Below are 22,070 nucleotides of genomic sequence, written 5' to 3'. Positions count from 1 at the left end.
AGTCCACATCACACATGCCACTGCTGACTGTTGTCACCCTCAATGTCCCCCAAGGTTCTCACAGCCACACAGGGCTGGTGGCGGGGGGCCTCAGGCTCTGAGTGCTTTGGGGACTTCACCACGGCTGGAACTGAGATCTGCGAGGTTTCAAGGAACAGCTTTTTTCCCCTTGCGGTGTGTCTAGCCCCAAACTGGACACCAGGGACGTTTGCTGTGACATTATGAAAGGCAGGCACAAAGTGGAAGGAGACATCGTCTGAGGTCCTGCAACCGCACCCTTTCACCCAGTTCTCACAAGTCAACAAGGTAAACGGAGCCATCCGCACTCCACATGGGGAACTGAGGCAGAGGGGAACAAAAGCGAGGCGAGGAAGGCTGGGCGGCCGAGCAGCGATGAGGTGACGTCCGTCCGTCCGGCTGCCCGTGCATCTGCCCGGCATCCTGCTCTTAATCGTTCTGAGTCAGTCTCCTCGTCTGCAGACGCCACGTGGTGGAGACCAGTGATTTTCAAACCATTTTTAGCCTTGGACCCTTTATTCCAACGAGAGCTTAAGTGGGAGCGTAAAATGTCAGAGGCTGTGCGGGAGAGGGGGCTCGTAAAATGTCAGAGGCTGTGCGGGAGAGGGGGCTGTGGGAGGCTGGGCCACCAGCTGAGTGTCCTGTGTCCCTGCTGTGACACCGCTGCTAAGTGCTTCTCCAGCCCCTCCCCCAGGCCGACTCCCTGCTGCGAAGCGGGTAGCTGGGGGGGCAGCTGAGAGGGGCCTCATGGGTCCTCCAGGGTGGGTGTCTCCGAGCGCTTTGAGGGAGCAGCTTGGGGGGAGCAGCTGAGCGGGCCTCACAGGTCCTCCAGGGTGGGTGGGTCCTCCAGGGTGGGTGTCTCTGAGCGCTGCAGCAGGGACAGCAGGTTTAGGGAAGAGACGCCAGGTATGTGGCCGGCACAGATCTGTAGCATCCGCAGCAGGCGCTGAGCGATGGCGACCTTGAAGTCTTCTGACTGCAGGGGGCAAGGGGAGCACAGGGGTGAGCCAGGCGGGGCCCTCTGGTCCTTGTCACCAGAGATCCCCTGCAGCCGATCAGAACAGCTATGATGGCTGCATTCTCAGTCATACCTCCCACCTGCCCTGTTCACACCTCATGAAACAGCTTCCAAGCCTTTGAACAATCCCAGGAAAGGGTCCCCAGAGGCCGGGACCCCGGAGGCCGGGAACCCTGGAGGCCGGGACCCCGGAGGCTGGAACCCCAGAGGCTGGGACCTCAGAGGCCAGGACCCCTGGCTGGGGGGGAGTGTAGCCAGCAGGCCTTGGGGGAAGGTTAAGGAAACTGTCCAGTGTCACACAGCTGGTGACTGCAGACCAGGAGACTGGACTGGACCAGGCTGCACCACTCCAAAGCTCACCAAGCTGGCACAAAGCAAGGGGGTGGACAGGGCCCCCTCACCAGGGGAGATGCAAGGGCTACAACAAGAGTCACCTTATCAGGCCAGTGAAGGGCTGCTGGGCACAGGGGACCTTGGGGCTGGGCAGCACCAGGAAATATGCTAGGCCATGCCCACCTGGGCAGGAAGGGAGGCGAGGAGCACCTCGGGGGAACAACCAGCGACGGCTGCCCTGTTCCCTCTGTAGGCTCGTGCAAGAAGGAAGCTGTCCAGCCTGCTGCCCTTCTCCTGCCACCTGTCATCCAGGACCTCTGGGCTACAAACTTAGCGGTGAATACTCAGCCCTCTCGCCGCACCAGCCACAGCTGCTCACACTCTTTGTGAAATGCTTCTCCACCTGCTTCCAGGACCCCAGGGACCCGAGTGGTGCAAATGGTAAACATGCACCACTGCTAAGCGACTGAGACGTTGAGCTCAGCAGAGGCGCCTCGGAAGAAAGGCCTAGAGAACTTCCAAACAGCAGGTACTGGAAACCCGTGGGGGCACAGCTCCGATAGAACTGACCTGCTGGCAGCTGCTGGTTTCCTTCCAGAGCCCCACGCTCACACTGGCTCTCCTCCCAACACACAAGCCATGGCCTCCTCTTCATCCTGACATCTAAACACCACATGTCCCAGCCCCAGCCTTTGGGTCTCAGTCACTCCCTCGCTGACCTTGCTCATCCCAAAGTTTTAAGTCTGTAGTCAGGAACTTCTCCAAAGTGCTGAAGAGCAAGGATATCAGTTTAAAGACTAAGGTGCACCTCCTCAAAGCCATGGTCTTTTAATACTATACCTCTGAGAGAGGGACAATGAATAAAGACAACAGAAGAAGAATCAACGCTTTTGAGCTGTGGTGCTGGAGAAGAGTACAGCTGCCTAGAAAATGAGAGTGCGGCCAGATGCTCCTTCAAGAGAGATGGAGACTTCACCTCACGTACGTGGAGCATGTCGTTACAAGGGGCCAGTCCTCAGAGCAAGGCCTCGTGTTTGGAAAGGTGGAGGGTCAGTGACGGACGCAGTGACTGTAACAGTGGGCTCTGGTGTGGCGGTGATGAGGGCACAGGATGGGGCGGGGTCCAGAGCTGACTGTGAGTCATACTTGACTTGAGGGCACCTGACAACCCACCACCACCACCGCGATGGCTCCCACATCATGTCTCTAGGCCAGATCTTAATTTGAATTTCAGACTCACACCCCTTTAGCTGCCTCAGCTTCTCCATCTGGATACCTGAGGGGTACCCACATCTCAGGTTGTTTAAACAGAGGACCCTGGACTGTTGGATGCAATCGAGCCAGTTCCAATTCCCAGACAATGGATGGAACACAGCCGGGTCCTGCGCTGTCCACAGTCCTTGCTGTTCCTGAGCCCACAGCCACTGACAGCCCAAGGGCCTTTCTCTTTGTCATGGACCCTCTACTCTGCCAGGCGCGATGTCCTTCTCCAGGGTTAACCAAGTACATGAGGGTCCTGCCACCCTTCTCAGCTTTCTGGTTGCACTTCTTCAGACAGATTTGTCTGCCCTGAAACCTAGCCACTGTGGGCGATCCTGCTGGTATATGAAGTAACACAGGCAGAGCTTCCAGGGACCGTCACAGCAACACGCGAGTCAGCACAGGACAGACTGACAGACGGCTGGTGGGGGAGCCCCCTCACCGGCTCCCAGCATTCTTCTCCTTCCAGCTAAAGGCAACACTGTCTGTCCAGAGGCTCAGGCCGAAGCCCCAGTCGTCCTGCCTCAAGTCTCGGCCACCAGCATGCTCTGTCAGCTTCATACCCAGAACCACTGACAAGCTCCTTCTGCAGTCCCCACTGCTCTGGGCCCCTCGGAACTCCCCCTTGAATGGCTTCTGGTGCCTCCCCCTGATTGGGCCCTGGCCTCCCTGAACCTATACTCCTCTCAGCGGTCAGACTGTCTCCCTGCCTGGCCCCATGCCCTTCTGTAGCTCCCACGTTCCTAAGAGGGAAAACCACTGCTTCTCCCGCTACTGACAAGATCCCACCACACTGGGTCCAGGAGCCTGGTGGGCAGTGTCTGGCTGTTAATGGAATGGTTGGTGATTCAAAACCACCACAGTTTCTGCAGGAGAGGAAGCTGTGGCAGCCTGCTTCTGTGAAAATCACAGTGTGAACCCGTGGGACCGGGTCTCCTGCCCTGAGGGTCACTAGGAGTCAGAAATGACTGGACGGCACTGGGGTTTCACACTGACTCACCCCCACTACACAGCCCTGTTTTGTCTTCTCTGGCACCAGGCCTTCTCGCTGGGCCTTGAGACCCCAGGTGAGCTCTAAGCCCAAGGCCTGTGCACCTCGTTTCTCGGCCTGTGGTGCTGTGTGGTCTAGGCCTCGCCAGGGCTTGCTTTCTCCCTGCCTGTACACCTATTTAAAGGCTACTTTCTCGTGAGGCCTTCCCAGCCGCCCTATCCGTGGGTTACCCACTGGCCACCACCTGACACGCCACCTGGTTGCTTCCTAATGCAGCAGGTCGCTTCCGCCGGTGGAGGGGGCTCTGTTTGCTGTCCAGCCCACCCTGGGCCCCAGGGCCTGGAGCAGCGTGGGCACACAGCGGCTGTCCGAGTGCGCGCTGAGTAAACCCTCTCCCTCCAACTGCCACGGCCTTCTCTCTGCTCTGTCCTGGGCTGTGTCCCCGTGGCAGCAGCCTTGCCCTGGTCGTCTGCCCAGGTCGCCTCTCACCCCCATATCACACTCCAGCGGCAGTCTGGCCTCACTGTCCCTTTGCCCTGCCACCTGCAGGACGGAGGTACCTGACCTCCTGTGAGCCAGCCAAGCCTTCTGCAGCGGCACCGTCATATCTGTCTATCTTGCTGCACCCTGACAGGACAGACAGGCACTGAGTCACCTCTGTCCCTAGGGACCAGCGCAGGGCCTAGGAAAGGCCAATCACACCCCACCCCAAGTGTGCTTCTTCATCTGAAACGAGGCTGACGGTCCTTGGCACAAAAGCCAGGCCCAGCTTGGTGATGCTGGTATCCTCTGAAAAGGATAACCCAGGGATAAGGCTGTCCAAACACCAGGGGTCTCAGCTGAGGATCACTGCAGCCCCTGCGGCAGCTGGACCAGACTGGGCTCCCTGCTTTGCAGAAAGCCGGCCAAAGCCCAACAGGTCTCCTCCTAAGGGGTCTCGCAGGCTGGACCAGAAGCTGGGCCTGGTGTGGCCTGCCACCCTGTGGTCACACACAGAACTGCACCACTGTCATGGGTGACCAAACCCAGGGCTCCGTGTTCTTTCTAACCAAGGTTGTCAGCTCTACAGAGAGCTCTGGTAGCTGTGTAGCAGATTAAGAGCTGTCCTACCAAAAGGCTGGCAGTTCAAAGCCACTAGGACAAAGATGAGGCAGTCAGTTCCCACCGCGGTTCACAGCTTCAGTGCACGGCTGATGACCTGGAATCAGTTCCACAGCAGGGTTCGTGCGGGGTAATCTTTATGGAATCTGTCCCTCATGGAGCAGATGATGGAAACCGCTGACTTTCCGGTTAGCAGCCAAGTACTGACCCACTCTGGCGCCAGAGCCGGCTAAACGGCCACTCACATGTGTTGGCGGCGTGGAGTGGAGATGGGGATTCCCTTCCACAGAGGAGCTGACCAAGGCTGCAGGGCAGGGGAGGTTATAGGGCAGACAGAGGTGTGGACCCCACCTCCTGGCTGGCTGTGTGACTAGAAGACCGGGACTGGGGCACAGATCTGAGGTGGTTCACCAGCCAGGGAGGCAAGGGGGACGCCAGGCACCCAGCTGCCTGGTGGACTGGAGGAGTGGCTGGGTTCAGGACATGGGCGTGATGACAGCCTAGGACTTACACTGAATATGTGTCCCCCAACCTGACGGGCCAGTTAAGAGTACAGAGGAAACCAGGCTTGGATGGTGAGCTCTGAAGGGTTCTCCTCACAGCAGTGCACCCTGTGGTGAGGGATGACCTGCCCAGGAGGGGGAGAAGCCGGATCCAAGCCAGCACCTGTGTCTCCATGGCAGGAGCCATCTCACTTGGCGATGCCCCTGCAGTCAATGCTCCTACCACACCCACCGTGGCTGCTGGATTCTCCCTGGTCCCCAAGTGCCCAGCCTCTCAGGTGGGGTCCTCACCTTCAAGTCACAGAAGAGCAGGGGGCTGCGGTAGGTGTGGGCCAGCTTCAGGATGGTGTTGCGGTGGATGCTGCAGTGACTCTCCTGTCCAGCTGCAAAGAAGCCGTGAGCGTGGGGGCCGAGGTCAGTGTCCTGCCTGAGGCTCCCAGGCCCCCTCCTCCTAGTCAATGGGCTGGCCAGCCCGCGGGAAACTTCCCCTGGGGCAGTGCCCACGGCACTCTGAGGAGGTGCTCTGTAAGGTGCCTGATCCATCACCTGAGGATGGTCGTCCCTGCAGCCCAGGAGCTCAGAGGATCTAAGTGGTAAGGAACCCAAAGACAAGTGGTTTGAATTACCAGCTGTTCCATGGGAGAGAGATGGGAAATCTCCTCCTGTTCGATTAACTGCCTCTGAAAACCCACTGGAGGGTCAGCTATCAGTCAGTTTCAATGTGACAGCATATAACAACAGTCACAACAGAGTAAGTCTAGACTAAGAAGCTATTGTCCGAACACAGCAAGGGAACACTGCGTGGTTCAAATCACAAAAGGTGTATATCAGGAATGCATCCATTCTCCATAGCTCTCCAATCTGTATGCACAGATCACTGGAGAAGCTGAACTGTATGAATAGTGTAGGATCAGGGGAAGATTCATCAACAACTTGCAATATGCAGATGACCCAATATTGCTTACTGACAGTAAGGGGCCCTTGAAATACTTGTTACAGAAGATCAGGGACTACAGCCTTCAACATGGATTATATTTCAAGATCAAGAAAGCAAAATCCTCACCACCACCCCTGGGTCAATGGGCAGCATCGTGATAGATGGTAAAAGGATGGAAGTCATCAATAATTTCAACTTACTTGGATACACAATCAATATCTTTGGCACAGGTAGTCAGGAAATCAAAAGATGAGTTATATGGGGAAAATCTGCTTTCAAAGACCTCTCCAGAGCGTTAACGAGCAACAATGTCAATCTAGAGACTAAGATCCAAGTCATAGTCTTTTCCATTACTTGCTGTGCATCTGAGGGCTGCACAAGACTAAGGACGACACAAGGAGAATCAGTGTCTGAGTTGAGGTGCTGGAAGAGTATCAGATACCCTGTGGACGGCTGGAAGAACAAACAGATCTGCCCTGGAGAAAGCAAAACCAAGGTGCTCCTTGGAGGCAAGGATGATGATTTTGAGCACCCTGTCAGGCGGGGCCTGGAGAAAGCCATTATGCCTGGGAAGGTGCAGGGTCAGGGCAAGAGAGGAAGGCCTTCAATGAGAGGGACAGTCACAAGGAGCTCAAGTATGTCAGAGACGGGAGTTTGGCTCAGAATAGGGTGAGGTTCACAGCCTCGGGTTGTCAAGTCGTAAACGACTTGATTGCACATCACAACAATATTATCAATGAAAAAAGCAAAAGGTCAGTAGAAAGGGAAGAAAGAAAAGACCAAAACATGTCAGAAGAGGCTCCTGTAATTACACTAGTATGTCAGGAAGACAAAACAAAGGGAAGAAATGAAGGAAAAGAACTGAATAGGAGATTCCAAAGGGCAGCTTGAGAAGACAGAGCAAACTATTATGGCAAAAAGTGTAAAAAGCTGGAGCCAGAAAATCAAAAGGGAAAATCTCATTCGGTATTTCTCAAACTGAGAGAACGGAAAAGCAAATTCAAGCCGTTAGCTGCAATACTGAAAGTTGTTATGGGAGAAGTGTTGAATGATCCAGGAAGCATCAAAAGAAGATAGAAGGAATACATACATAGTCACTGTACCAAAAAAAGTGGTTGATGTAGACCATTTCAGGAAGTAGCATCTGATCAATAACAAATGGTAATGGAAGAAGTTAAAGTTGCAATGAAGTTCTTGGCAAAAAATAAGGCTTCAGGAATCGCTATAAACCCAACTGACACATTCTGACAAACAGATGCAGCCCTGGGTGTGCCCAACAGGCTGCGCCAAGCAACTTGGAGGACGGCTATTTGGTCAACTCACTAGGAGAGATCCGTACTTATTCCTATTCCCCAAAATGGTGACTAGGAATTCACCATTCATTCAACAAAATGAAGAAATTATCAAACAATATCATAAGTATCACATGGAAACAAAATCTTGCTGAAGGTAATTCAGAAATGGCCAGAGAAGTATATAGACAAAAATCCAAGTGGGTTTTCTAAGAGGTCATGGCATTGCTGCTGTCAGATGGATCTCGGCAGAAAGCAGAGGACACCAGAAGGAAGTATATTTGTATTTTGTTAACTATGCAAAGGCACTTGACTGTGTGGATCACAACTAATTACAGCTAGCAGTGGGAAGAATGGAAAGTCTAGAACACTTAATTGTGCTCATGTGAAACTTATACCTACACCAAAAGGCTGTCATGTGAACCAAAGGTTCAAAATCAAGGAAGGTGTGTGTCAGGGCTGTATCCTGAACCATTCCATCTGTGTGCTGAACAAGTCATTCAAAGAGCTGCACTTTGTGAAGAATGTGGCCTCAGGATCAGAGAAGACTCTACGTGGTGTTAGGCATATGTCTTAATTGCGACACCGGTTTTCTCAGCCACAACAGTGGATGCTCAGTAAAGGCTGAACAACCAACAAAACACAACACCCGCCTGGTGTGCAATCCAGCTCAGGGCCACCCCGCGTGAGCTGGAGCTGAACGGAGCTCCCACGGTGTCCACTGGCTGACGGTATGGAAGGACACCGCCAGGCTTCTCTTCCCAGGCACCTGACTGACTGACTGAACCTGAGCACTGAAACTGCTCGGACCAGCCTGAGACTGCAGGAAAGGTCAGATGTTACTATTTCCACGGTGGCTATGACAGTCTCATCAGGAAAGTGAGCTGTGTTCAGAGATCCACAAGCTGACCAAAGCACTCACGGCAGGGCTGGGCCTGAAAGGCAGGCGGGGCAAAGGGGCGTGGATCTCACTCTGAAGGCCCTGGAGCGTGGCTCACATTCAGAAAGGCAGCAGGTTTGCCCTTTCCGTCACTCAGGCTGCCCCTGGGGGTGGGGTGGGTGGGTCAGGCAGTGCCAGGGAAGGGCCACACTCACCTCCCGTGGCCAGGAAGCACACCTTCCCCAGGAAGAAGCTGGCGTCCACGTGGCGCAGAGACTCCATGACGTTCTGCAGGCTGGTGGTCAGGCCAGGGATAGGATACAGGGCAGAGGTGAGGACCTTATACTCCAGACAGCGGAAGCCCCCGTTCCTGAGGCCAGAGACGCAGCAGAGCACAGAGGCGGCACCGGAAGCTGCCCTGCGATAGTGCTTTGTCTCCTCGTTTACCAAAATGATACGACTCATGCTTGCAAACGAACCCGCTAGTAAATACGGATCCGTGACAAAATCCAAGGCCTCCTCTCCCAGTGCCACCCAGCATTCCCAACTTCCCAGAGCTGTCTGCTGTCAAGAGAATTGTTTCATGTGTAAACAGAGACAGGGGTCCATATGCATCTAGTGTTGTGTGTGTGTGTGTGTGTGTGTGTGTGTTTAAATGCCACACGTGGGAGCATGTTAATATATTGGTTTGCAATTCGTCTTTTCATCCAATCGCCTGTAAGTGTGGTCACGACAGTCTCCGCAATGACCACCCCATACCCCATGACCTATTCATTGCTTCCACAAACTGCCATCAGGTTGAGACTAACTCGGAGCGACCCTCCAGCCGGCTTCTAAGCCTGTAAATCCCAAAAGGAGCCGACTGCCGTATCTTTCTGTTGAGAAGCAGCTGGTGGGTTTTACACGTCTTTTCAACACATAAACCACTGTGCCACTGTGCTACCAGGGCTCCTCAGCCATCTTCCCAGTGGAGGGGGAAAGTGGTCTCCAACTTCTCACTCTTACGAGAACGCGGCCTGGACATTCTTTTTTTTCATTAAATTTTATTAATTTTAATGAACATTTACAGAGAGTTTGCATTTCCATTTATTCATTGCTGCACTATTTTCTCTACCCCCCCCAGTTCGTTCCTCTTTTTTTCCCTTGAAAATCCGTTTTAATTGTCCCATTGTCACAGTGCTTGTCAAAGCCAGTTCTGATTAATCTCCTTTGTCAGTGTGTCCTTTGCCATTCCCTGTCGCTCCTCCCTGAGAGAGACTTCACCCTGATTCATAAGGAAAAGGGGACGACGTATTCTCTTAGCTCCTTCCCGCTGAAAAGGGACGCTGTGGGTTTCATGGACATTCTTTTACGTGTGTCTTCGCACACCCAAGCAAACACTTCTGGAGGAGGGGCCGTCTCACACGCTGACAGTGAGAGCTGCCAGCGTCGATTCCGTGTGGCGATCCCGTGTGTGCAGGGCAGGACCACAGGTCTTCAGTGACCCTGAGTAGATTGCCAGCGCGAGCTTCCAAGGCGTGGTCAGGTGGTTCTGAACAGCCGACGCTTCCATTGCTTGACGGTTAATGCTTCATGGTGTCTGTCACCCAGGGTCTCCACTACAGTAATACTGACCCACAGTGGTGCTAATGTATGAAGTCAGCCTTCCTTCTTCAAACAAGGGACACACTTGGACCTCCTGGACCACACCGGCGTCCAGGCAGGTGAAGGAACATGCCATATCTTGGTCAGAATGAGGTCTGAGGCCAACAGCAGAGGGGGTCCTGCACGAAGAGTGGCTGAGGACGGGCCCACCGATGGCTGCGCTCTGGGTTTTCTTGGATCCACGTGGTCAGTCCCTGAGGTCTCGGCTCAGCCTGTCACTACATGTACTTCCATGACTCCCTCTGAGCCCCATCCCATGACTAGGTGTCTGTGTAGGTTTCTGTACTGGTTCCTGAACCCCCTGGCTGACCTCAGTCTCCCCAGGATGGGAAGAGGGGTGACCTCACTTCTGTCCTCCTCACTGCTGACTCTAGTTCTGTCCCAGAATCACACAAGGAGGTCACCCTGGGCCACAGGCTTCATCTTCCCTGCTGTCACCTGCAGGGTCCCCAAACCAGGTCAGGTTCCTGACTCCCCACAAACCTCCCCAGTCCTCCTCACACTCCGCTCTCTCCCGTTTGCTTGGAACTCTGCCCATTCTCATCTTCACCTGACTAACTCCTCATCTTTCGGGAGCTGGTTCAGACACAGAGACACCCTGCTTCCACACGGGGTCCCTGGATGACTTGTGTGGGTGTCTGGCCAAAGCTGGTCTCCAACCTGGGATGAGGAGAGCGCATGTCTCTTTCAATTTGCATCTGGTGTCACGCAGATAAGGTGGCCCAGTCTCAGGATGACATTGTGGGGTTCATCTGGTTCTTCTGTGCTGCACACTGGCCCACCTGACCATCCTCGGGTAACCCCAGGCAGCCTCTCTCTGCTCTCCCTCCTTCCATCAGAAGGGAAGCCCCCCGCCCAGCGCACCTGAGACCTGCCAGCCCCCCAGCCCAGCGCACCTGAGACCTGCCAGCCCTACCTGTATTTGCTGTGAAGGTTCACCACGAACACAATCAGGTCAATCCGGGGTCGAGTCACATTGGAGGGCAGGGGGAGAGAGGTGGCCAGGTGCCTGAAAAGCAAGACATCAGAGGGTTGGAGATAAACGTACCCACCTCACTGTGACCTCCTAGGTATGAGGCTGGGTGGGTGACCCTCATTCTAAGAGCTTCTCATACCACTCTGAGCACCCCCAGCCTGTTCTCATGCTGCCAGAGCAGAGAGGACCCGAGGATGGGACAATCACGCTCCCCTTGAGGTCGGTGGGGCTGGGAAAGCGACTAAGACAGCTTCACCCTGAGGAGCAAGGAACAGGCACGGCTGGCTCTGCTGATGCTGCGTTGTTCTACAAAGGCCGTGGCAACCCTGCAATCTACTGGCACCATTTCCGCTAACAGTGTGTGCTCACTTTGCGCCTCATTTTGCTAATTCTCCAGAGTTAAAGTTTCCCCCGCCAAGCTGCTGAACACCTAATAGACTTTGGTACAGTATAAACATAATGTTTAAATGCACCAGGAAGCCAAACAGATGCACGCTTTGCTTTACTGTACTGGGCTGCAATGACCCTGAGCTATCTCAGCGGGTTGTCTGGAAACGCTACGGAAACAGCCCACCCTCAACATCTTCCTTCTTCACTCACAGCCACCTGTACCTCTCCTGCATAAAACCATCTTCCCTGCTCGACTGCTAAACTCCAGGCAGACAGACAATGTTCTCCCTGTCTTGCTCACTGTTCTCCCCTGTGCCCTGGGCCTGCCATTTAGGAGAGCCCAGAGCATCTGCTGAGTGATGTTACTCAGAAGGTGGCAGCAGCTTCTAGCCAGTCAGAGCTGTCCTCCTGTGGGCTCTCTCCTGACTGGTTCCCTCTGCCGGGGGAGCTGTTGTTAGTGACTGTCTGTTGTTGTTGTTAGGTGTTGTCAAGTCAAGTAAGACTCACTGACCCTAACAACAGACCTGAATCCTGTCCTATCCTGTGCCATCCTCACTATCCCTGATACACCTGAGCCTATTGCTGCAGTCACTGTATCAATACACCTTATTGGGGAAAGTCGGCTGTGAGGGACCTCTCAAAAGTACTGAAGAGCAACGATGTCAGGCTGGAGACTAAGGTGCGCCTGATCTGAGCTATAGTCTTCACAATTATGTACTATGCATCAGAGAGTTGGACGGTGAACAGGGTTGATAGAAGATTGATGCCTTTGAGCTGTGGTGCTGGAGAAGAATATGGAATATACCGTGGACTGCTAGGAGAACAGGTTTGTCCTGGAGAGAGTGAGGCCAGAGTGTTCCCTGGAGTCAAGGATTCTGAAGCTTCGTCTGACATATTTTGGGCATGTTGCAAGGAGGGCCTGGTCCTTGGAGAGGGACATCCTGTTTGGCAGAGTGGAGGGGAGGCGAAGGAGAGGAAGACCTTTGATGAGATGGATCGATTCTGTGACTGGAGTGGTGGGAATAAGTGCGTTTGAGATGGCTAGGTTGGTACAGGATAGAACAGCATTTAGAGCTCTTGTACATAGGGTTGCTATAAGTCACAAGCGACTTGATGGCACATAACAACAACAACAATTGGGGGGGGTGTCTTCCTTTCTTTCACTGATCTTCCACCTTTCCAAGGAATAGCTTTTCCTAGCAACATGCCCAAAATATGTGAGCTGAAGCCTCACCATGCTAATGGAGGAAAGAATAAGCAAAATGTGGCTGATAACTACATGGGAATACTATGCAGCCATGTAAAAGAATGGAGTTCTAGTGGTCATGTAAGGTACAACTACTGGTCTGTCTCTGTCCACAGCTGCTAAGAAGTGAAGAAGGTCAAGGATGCATGGAAACAATCAGTTCTAAGGGATTAGTGGACCATGTAAACCTCAACCTCCACGACCCTCAGACCAGAGGAAGTGGATGGTGCCCCGCTACCATTTGTGGCTGCTCTGAAGGGGCGCATCATAGAGGGTTCTGAGAGAGAGGGGAAAAAATGTGGAAGAAAGTAAAAACCCCAAGACAATAGCCCTTAAGTCACCCTCTGAGCCTTAAACTAATGCTTGTGGCTCAACTTTCATCCAAATAATAGAGAGGTGTGTCGGATAGATGTTCAAGTCCAGCAGGGAGGTAAGCCTGCCGAGAACAATTCTTCAAACAGGACCAAATGGCAGCCTTTGTCCAGGCGACAGAAGAATGAATATTGTTGGTATGTACCGGCAAAGGCAGAACCGACTCCCAGCCGGGCCCTCCAAGCGGGTTTTCAGAGGCAGTCAAATAAGAGGGTAAGAGAATCTTTCTCCTAATTTTTCTCCCGCTGAGCAGCTACTAGCGACTAAACAATCATAAGAGGCGTAAACAGCGCAGTTACAATGTGGGGGTTGTAATGGAAAACGAATTTGCTTTTTACACTTTGACTCAAATCACAAGAAAAAAATTGAAAAAAATAAGGAATGAAGTTCTGACACAAGCTGAAGGTGGATGCACCTGGAGACCACTGTTGGGATGAGGGAACCCCTTCCCCGCGGCCCCGCCCCCTGTGCCCCGCCCACCCACCAGAGCCCCGCCCCGGTCCCGCCCACCCACCAGAGGCTCCGCCCCGGGCCCCGCCTCCTGGCGCCCAGGCCGCAGCCGCAGAGGACCAATCCCGCCTGACTACTCACACCAGCAGCTGGGATGCGCAGTCCTCCCGGAGCATGGACTCCGCCAACTGCTGAAGAACGGCGTCCTCCGTGCTCACCAGCTGTCCAGAGAGAAGATGAGCGATGGGCACCGGGCACAGCAGTCCCTCCCTGCCACTCTGGGGAGCCGACCGCACCGGAACCGCGGCGACGCGACCCCGGGATTGCGGCTCCGCCTCGGAGGCCGCTCTACCGAGGAAGAGCTCTCAGAGGAGACGGAGCCTCGAGGTGGACAGCAGTGGCCATTACCCTGGCCCGTCCTCTGCCCCAGATCCCTCCTGGTGACCGGGCGCACAATGCAGGAAAATCCAGTCCGCCGGGCATCGCTCCCCTTTCCCCCCCTCTCCCCCCCGCCCCGGTGAAGTCAGGAAAGCAATCCTCGCGCTTCGATAGGCGGAGATGTCCGGCCGCCTCAGAGAATAGCTACTCTGATTGGCTCAGAGCGTGGCACTCCCGCCTTCTCCGGAACAGCGCGCGCCAGCACCTCAGAGAGCAGGGAAAGAAGGGCAGCGGGGGCACCAAGGAGGAATGGCGGGCAGAGAGAGCGACCTACCAGGATGGTGGCCTTGTTCAGCGCAGGCAGTTTGTCCAGCGGCTTCAACACCGACATCCCAGCCACAGGCCCAACCGCAGCTCCTAACCGCGCGCCTTCTTTCAAACCTCCCGGAGGCCCTTCCCTGGGGCGGAGCTGAGGAGCACGTGCCTTAATGTGGGCGGGGCTTAGCGAGATACTCTTAAAGAAACCGCTACCTCTTTTTCCATTTCAGGAAGTATTTCTGATCAAGAAGCAAGGGTGCTGAAGGAACACGTCCAAGCTGCACTGAAGGAAGGCATTGGCTAAAATTAGGCACTATGGGTTGATGGAATACCAATGCGAGTTTTTCAACACACAGATGCAGCCTGTTCCTTGTTGTTGTTGTTGTTGTTGTTATGTGCCGTCGAGTCGCTTGAGACTCATAGCGACCCTATGTACAACAGCCCTAAACTCTGCTCTGTCCTGTGCCAATCGCACTGTCTCTGACACTCTCATCCCGATTACCCCAGTCACCGAATCAATCCACCTCATAGAGGGCCTTCCCCTCCAGCGCTGTCCCTCCACCCTCCCAAGCATGATGTCCTTCTCCAAGGACTGGTCTCTCCTCACAACATGTCCAAAGTATGTTAGACGAAGCCTCAGAATCCTTGCCTCCAAGGAGCCACCCGGTTTAACCTTTTCCAGGACGAATCTGCTTGTTTTCCTAGCAGTCCATGGTATTCTCAATACTCTTCTCCAGCACCACAGCTCAAAGACATCAATTCTCCTATCCTCTTTGGTCATTGTCCAACTCTCTGATGCATAACAAGTGATTGCGAAGACCATGGCCTGTATCAAACGCACCTTAGTCTCCAGAGAGACACCATTGCTCTTCAGCACTTTGGAGAGGTCCCTAACAGCAGGCTTTCCCATGGCAATGCGCCTTTTAATTTCCTGGCTGCTGGTGCCAAGACTGTTGACTATTAAAAAAAAAAAAGACAGTCAAGCAGAATGTAAGAATTACCAAATATCACTATCACATGCAAATAAAATCTTGCTTTGTTGTTATGTGCCATCGAGTCGCCTGAGACTCACAGCGACCCTGTGTACATTAGCTCTGAAACCTCCTCTATCCTGAGCCAATCTCATTGTCTCTGTCAGAATTAATCTCATTTCTCCGAACTCTGATTCAAATCCATCTCATCCTGGGTCTTCCTTTCCTGTGCTGTCCCTCCTCCACCCTTCCAAGTATGATGTCCCTTTCCAAGGACTGGTCCCTCCTGGCCACGTGCTCCTGAAGTATGTGAAATGGAGCCTCAATATCCTTGCCTTTTTTTTCTCCTTGCAGTCCACGGTTTGTTCAACACTATTTTCCAGCACCACAATTCAATCGATCCTTCTTCTATCATCCTTAGTTATTGTCCTCTCTGATGCATAGCAAGTAATTGCAAAGACCATAGTCTGCACCTTAGTGTCTAGACTGACAGCATTGCTCTTCAGTACTCTAGAGAGAGCCCTGACAGCAGTCTTTCCCAATGTAGTTTGTCTTTTGATTTCCTGACTGCTGGTAATTAAGAGTGTTGATTGTGGAACCAACACAGCTGAAATCAACAATCTCAATCTCAATCTCTTCTCTGTCCATCCTGAAACTGCTAATTGACCCAGTGGTGAGAATCTTTGTTTTCTTTTTTTTTTTTATCTTTGTTTTCTTAATGTTTAGCTTTAGTCTATGTTGAAGAGTATAGTTCTTGACATTCAGCAGCAAATGCTTCCTATCCTCCTCAGTTTTAGCAAGCAAGGTTGTGTCATCCACATAATGTAGGTTGTCGATGAGTCTTCCTCCAATCCTGATTGCCACATTCCTCCTTCCTTCTGGATAATCTTTCTGCATATACATTGAAAAGGTATGGAGACAGAACGCATCCCTGACACACTCCCTTCCTGATTTTGAACCATGCAGTGTTTCCCAGCCCTGTTCTGACAACTGCTTCCTGGTCGAAGCAGAGGTTTCATGTGAGCACAACTAATGTTCTGGTAGGCCTTTGCTTTAGATTATTAAAAACCGCTGGAACAGTGCATGGTGGAACCATCAGAAATTTAAGCTGGAGTCAGAGAGGTCATGGAATGAAGGATATCATCGCTGATGTCAGAGAGATCTTGGTTGAAAGCAGAGAATACCAGAAAATTGTGCTTTTTTGATTGTGCAATGGCATTTGACTATGTGAGTTATGACAAGTTCTAGATAACATTGAAAAGAATAAGAATCCCAGACCTGTGCTCATGGAAAGCCTACACATAACCCAAAAAGTAGTGATCTGAACAGTTTAAGGGAATACTGCATGGTTTAATATCAAGAAAATTGTGCACATCAGGGTTAGTCTTTCTCTGTATCTGTCCAGTCTGCATGTTGAACAAATAATTTGAGAATCTGGATAATAAGAACATGGCACCAGGATTGGAGGAAGATTCATCAACAACCTGGATTATGAGAAAGCACAACCTTGCTTGCTGAAAATGAAGATTTGAGACTCCATCCAGGAACTAAGTAGATGTCCATTGTGATAAGTGTCATTTCCTCTCCACCAGGGTGACTCCAGCTTCCCTCGTCACCATGGTCAGCTCAGACCCTCACTACCCATCCTCGTTGGTCGAGGATGACTTCAACTATGGCAGCTGTGCGGCCTTGGCCAGCGTGCACATCTGAATGACTTTTCTAAGAAAAGTTTATAGCATCTTTTCTCTGCAAGTTCTCTTGACTGCAGTGACTTGTTCTGTGTTTTTATACTTTGATCTTTGCTGCTTGGGGAGCCCTGCTTTTGTGCAGCTTCATCTGTGACACCCACTCACTGATGCACCTGAAGGCTGGCACCTGAAGAGGACATACTGGCAGCAATCAGTCTCTCCTTGGATGTCATCAGTATGTTTCTGCAACTGTTGTGTTTATTGGAATCTGCTAATTAAAAAATAATTGAAAAGAGGGGAGCTCTGGTGGCCGAGTGGCAAGAAGCTGCACTGCAATCCCAAAGGTGTGTGGTTCAAATCCACCAGATGCTCTGATTTGACGGTACAACCACAAAATTTAATAATTATAATAATAAATAGTAGTAGTAATAGTAATAATAATAAAAAAGGAAAAAAGTGAAGACTTGGATCACTTAATGAAGAAGATCAAAGGCTATATAGTCTTCAATATGGATTATATCTCAACATTAAGAAAACAGTAGCTTCATGTACATGTGAAAGTTGAACAATAAATAAGGAAAACTGCCTTTGAATTGTGGTGTTGACAAAAAGTACTGAACATACTTTGTAGACTGTGAGAAGAACAAACAAATCTGTGTTGGAAGAAACGTACCCAGAGTGTTCCTTAGAGGCAGGGATGGAGAGACTTCATCTCACAGACTTTTTGGGTGTGGTGTCAGGAGGGACCTGTCCTTGGAAAAGGGCGTCATGCTTGGAAAGGTGGGCACACAGGGGAGAGGAAGCTCCTTAATGAGACGAGTTGGTACAGTGGTTGCAACAATGGCCTTGACCACAGTGGAGATGTGAGGACAGAGAGGGTCAGGCAAGGCTGAAATCATGTTTGTAGGGCCCTAAATCTGCAGCCGGGGACCTTCACCACAGACTTTCACAAAGCAACACATCTGTGATTTCTTGACCACCACTGTCAGATTGTGTATCCAAGTAAAAGGAAAGTGTTGACAACTTCAATCTTGTCTCCATCCATGGTGAAGCTTTCTGAATTAGCATAAGACTAGATTACATATAATAATATATATAATAATTACATAATACTGTTGTTGTTGTTGTTATGTGCCGTTGAGTTGCTTGCGACTCATAGCGACCCTATGTACAACAGCCCTAACCTCCGCTCTGTCCTGTGCCAATCGCACTGTCTCTGACACTCCCATCCCAATTATCCCAGTCACTGAATCAGTCCACCTCATAGAGGGCCTTCCTCTCCTGCGCTGTCCCTCCACCATCCCAAGCATGATGTCCTTTTCCAAGGACCTGTCTCTCCTCACAACATGTCCAAAGTATGTTAGACGGAGTCTCGGAATCCTTGCCTCCAAGGAGCCACCCGGTTTAACCCTTTCCAGGACAAATCTGTTTGTTTTCCTAGCAGTCCATAGTATTCTCAATACTCTTCTCCAGCACCACAGCTCAAAGATTACAATAATACTAATTACATAATACTATAGTTACAAGAAATCTGGAGAACTACCACTTGGCCAACTGACTGGAAGAGATCTATATTTGTTCCCGTTCCAAAGAAAGGTGATCCCACAGAGTGTGGGAATTATCGAACAATATCATCAATATCACATGCAAGCAAGATTTTGCTGAAGATTATCCAAAAATGACTGGAACAACACATCAACAGACAACTACCAGAAGTGCAGGCTGGATTTAGATGGGACTGTGGTACTAGGGATATTTAGCTAATGTTAGATGAATCTTGGCTGAAAGCAAGGAGTACCAGAAGAATGTCTATCTTTGTTTCATTGATTATGCAAAGGCATTTGACTGTGTGGATCATAACAAACTGTGGCTGACTCTGAGAAGAATGGGAATCCCAGAACACTTGATTGTGCTTGGGCAAAACCTATACTTGGACCAGGAGGCTGTTGTCAGAACAGACCAAGGAAACACTGCATGGTTCAAAATTGGGAAGGGTGTACGCCAGGGCTGTATCCTGTCTTCATATCTTTTCAATCTTTATGCAGAACAGGTTATCCGGGAGGCTGGGCTCTATACGGAGAAATGTGGCATCAGGATTGGAGGAAGAATCATCAATAATCTGCATTATGCAGATGACACAATCTTGCTTGCTGAAACTGAAGAGGACCTGAAGCACTTGCTGTGGAAGGTCAGGGACTGCAGCCTTCAGTATGGATTGAGACTAAATATCAAGAAACAAAGATTCTTACCACTGGGCTGATTGGCAGTGGCATAATGGATGGTGAAGAGATTGAAATTGTTCACAGTTTTGGTTTGCTTGGATCCACAGTCAACACTCTTGGCACCAGCAGCCAGGAAATTAAAAGACGTATTGCGATAGGAAAGCCTGTGGTTAGAGACCTCTCTAAAGTGCTGAAGTGCAAAGATGTCAGTCTGGAAACTAAGGTGGCGCCTGATACATGCCGTGCATGGTCTTTGCAATCACTTGCTATGCATTGGAGAGCTGGACAATAGCTAGGGAGGATAGAAGGAGAATTGATGCCTTTGAGAGTATTGAATATACCATGGACTGCTAGGAAAACAAACAAGTTTGTCCTGGAGAGGGTGAGACCAGGCTGCTCCTTGGAGGCAAGGATTCTGAAGCTTCGTCTGACATACTTTGGACATGTTGCAAGGAGGGGCAAGTCCTTGGAGAGGGACGTCCTTGGGAAGGTGAAGGGACAGCCCAGGACAGGAAGACCCTCGATGAGATGGATTGATTCAGTGACTGGGATAATGAAGGTAGGTGTGTTGGAGATGGTGAGATTGGCATAGGATAGGGCAGAGTTTAGGGCTGTTGTACATAGGGTCACTATGAGTCGCAGGCGACTCGACGGCACATAACAACAACACAGAATTATATAATACTCCAAAACCATTGAAGTCAATTCTAGCTTATGGAGACTCTACAGGACCTAGTTCAACCTCTCCCGAGGGTTTTGGAGTTTGTAACCTCCACAGAAGCAGACCATCACATCTTCTGTGGAGCGGCTGGGGAGTTCAAAAAACTAACCTTTCAGGTAACAGGCAAGAGTACTTAACAGCTGCACTGCCAGGGCTCTTGAACATAATAAGGAAACCCCATTTCCAAACAAGATTAGATTCACAGGCCTGTGAATTTCTGAGGGACTGAGAGGATATAAATCATACAAATCAATCCACCTACCTTGTGCACATTCTGCTCCAATGTTACTTTATCAGTGGAGCCTTTTTTTTTCTTTAAATTTTTAAAATTTATTATTTTGTGTGTGTGTACAATCAAATCGGATCTGACTGGTACAGGAGGAGATTGCCCCTCCTTCTCCAGCAGAGCATCTGGTGGATTCGAACCTCGTACCTCTGAGACTGCAGGGCAGCTTCTTGCCACTAGGCCACCAGAGTTCCCTAGTGGAGCCTTTCTTGATAAATAGAATTAAAACCTGCAAGCTGCCCATAATCTTTTACTCCCCTCTATTTCTCCATGGCACAAGTGTTCACCTCGTCCACAGCTAATGGTCAAGATCTGAGCAGGGCCTGAGATTTTATCCTGTTTACACTAAACCACAATGATGCTTTTCTGTGTTTTATTGACTCTGCAAAGGCATCTGACTATGTGGGTCATAACAAATGGTGGATGACACTGAAAAGAATGGAAATTCCCTAACACTTATCTGTGCTCATGTAGAACCTGTATGCGGACCCAGAAGCAGTCATTCAATCAAAAACAAAGGAATAAAAGCTGGCTTGAAACCAGAAAAGGGGTTGGGTCTTCTCACCATATTTATTTAATCTGAATGCTGAGCAAATAATATGCAAAAAAGGCAACTGGACTATATGAAGAAAAACAAAGCATCAGGATAGGAGGAAGACTCATTAACAACATACAATATGCAGATGACAGAAACTTGCTTCCTGAAAGGGAAAAAGACTGGAAGCACTTATTGACGAAGATCAGACTGCAGCCTTTAGTATGGATTACTCCTCAACATACAGAAAACAAAAATCCTTACAACTGGACCAGTAAGTACTATCATGATAAATGGAGAAGATGGAGTTTGTGGAGGATTTAATCATATTTGGATTCACAATGTTGCCCATGGAAGCCACAGTCAAGAAATGAAACAAAGTATTGCGCTGGGCAACTTGTTGCAAAGCACTTAAAGTGTTAAAAAGCAGAGCTATCACTTCAAGGTCTAACTATGTCTGGCCCAAGCCATGGCTTATTCTGTTGCCTCAGACGCATGTGAAAGTGGGCGAGTGTATAAGGAAGACCGAAGAAGGAGCAATGCTTTTGAATTTTGGTGTTGGTGAAGAATCTTGAACCGACTATAAACTGCCAGGAGAATGAACAAATCTTGGAAAAAGTACAGCCAGAACGATCCTGAGAAGCAAGCATAGGGAGACTTTGTTCTCACATTTTGAACAAGTTATCAGGAGGGACCAGTCATGGAGACAGGCATTCTGCCTGGTAAAGGAGAGGGGCCTGTGAAGAAGATACCCTCAGAGAGACAGATTGACAGAGTGGCCGCACGCTGGGTTCAAACACAGCAAAGATGGTGAGGATGACTCCGTGTGTCATGCTTTTACAAGTTCTTTTTTTTAATTATTTTATTATTTTTTGGGCATGTACCATCAAATCAGATCTGACTGGTACAGGAGGAAATTGTCCCTCCTTCTCCAGCAGAGAGCATCTGGTGGACTCAAACCGTGTGCCTTTGGGATTGCAGTACAGCTTCTTGCCACTAGGCCACCAGAGCTCCCCTAGTTTTGTTTTTTTTTAAATAATTTTAATGAGCATTTACAGAGATTTTGGATTTCCATTCATTCATTGCTGCACTTCTCTCCCCGCCCAGCCATCCCCGCCCCCAGTTCGCTCCTCTCTTTCAAAAGTAGAAGAAACACTCCTTCCCTAGTACACAATCCCCCCGCACCCCTCCCACCGCCCCAAGTACATTCCACTATGCAACCTTAATTGTGGACTCTTGTGATAACCATAATACCCTATCACACATCGCTTTAAAATTATTCACTCCCTCATCTGTTTCAGTGCAGTATACACAATTTATCCAGTTTTTCTCAGTCTTACCCCAACCCTGATGTCAGTTCCATTTTACAACAGTGGCACCATGCAATATTTGTCCTTTTGCGACTGAGATATTTCACTCAGCATAATGTCCTCCAGGGTTACCCATTTTGAATAATATTGCATGAGTTCCTTGTTTTTCAATGCAGCATATAGTATTCCATTGTGTGAATATACCACAGCTTTTCTATCCATTCGTTTGT

At 50.5% G+C, this 22,070-nt stretch overlaps 1 protein-coding gene across 1 annotated transcript; it reads right to left on the bottom strand.

Moving 5' to 3' along the window:
* Positions 1-835: 835 nt before the first annotated feature.
* Positions 836-14,180, bottom strand: CENPM (centromere protein M). Its single transcript, XM_006890178.1, has 6 exons — positions 14,124-14,180; positions 13,553-13,632; positions 10,894-10,986; positions 8,549-8,628; positions 5,516-5,607; positions 836-994 (listed from the first exon to the last, which is right to left on the bottom strand). The coding sequence occupies exons 1-6, from the start codon at positions 14,178-14,180 to the stop codon at positions 836-838; spliced, it is 561 nt and encodes a 186-aa protein (XP_006890240.1).
* Positions 14,181-22,070: the final 7,890 nt, after the last annotated feature.

The sequence above is a fragment of the Elephantulus edwardii genome, unplaced genomic scaffold (assembly GCF_000299155.1).
Source record: "Elephantulus edwardii isolate Elephantulus edwardi_28Jun2011 unplaced genomic scaffold, EleEdw1.0 scaffold00086, whole genome shotgun sequence".
NCBI classification, from domain to species: Eukaryota; Metazoa; Chordata; class Mammalia; order Macroscelidea; family Macroscelididae; genus Elephantulus; species Elephantulus edwardii.
This window is presented reverse-complemented; position numbering and strand designations above follow the sequence as displayed.

What these genes read in the sequence shown, in the direction of transcription:
- CENPM (XM_006890178.1), bottom strand. Translation starts at nt 14,180, where the DNA reads ATGTCGGTGTTGAAGCCGCTGGACAAACTGCCTGCGCTGAACAAGGCC. An exon ending in TGAACAAGGCCACCATCCTG is followed by an intron (nt 13,633 to 14,123) that starts GTAGGTCGCTCT and finishes CTCTCTGGACAG; the next exon opens with CTGGTGAGCACGGAGGACGC. An exon ending in AACCTTCACAGCAAATACAG is followed by an intron (nt 8,629 to 10,893) that starts GTAGGGCTGGCA and finishes CCTGACCACCAG; the next exon opens with CCTGCAGAACGTCATGGAGT.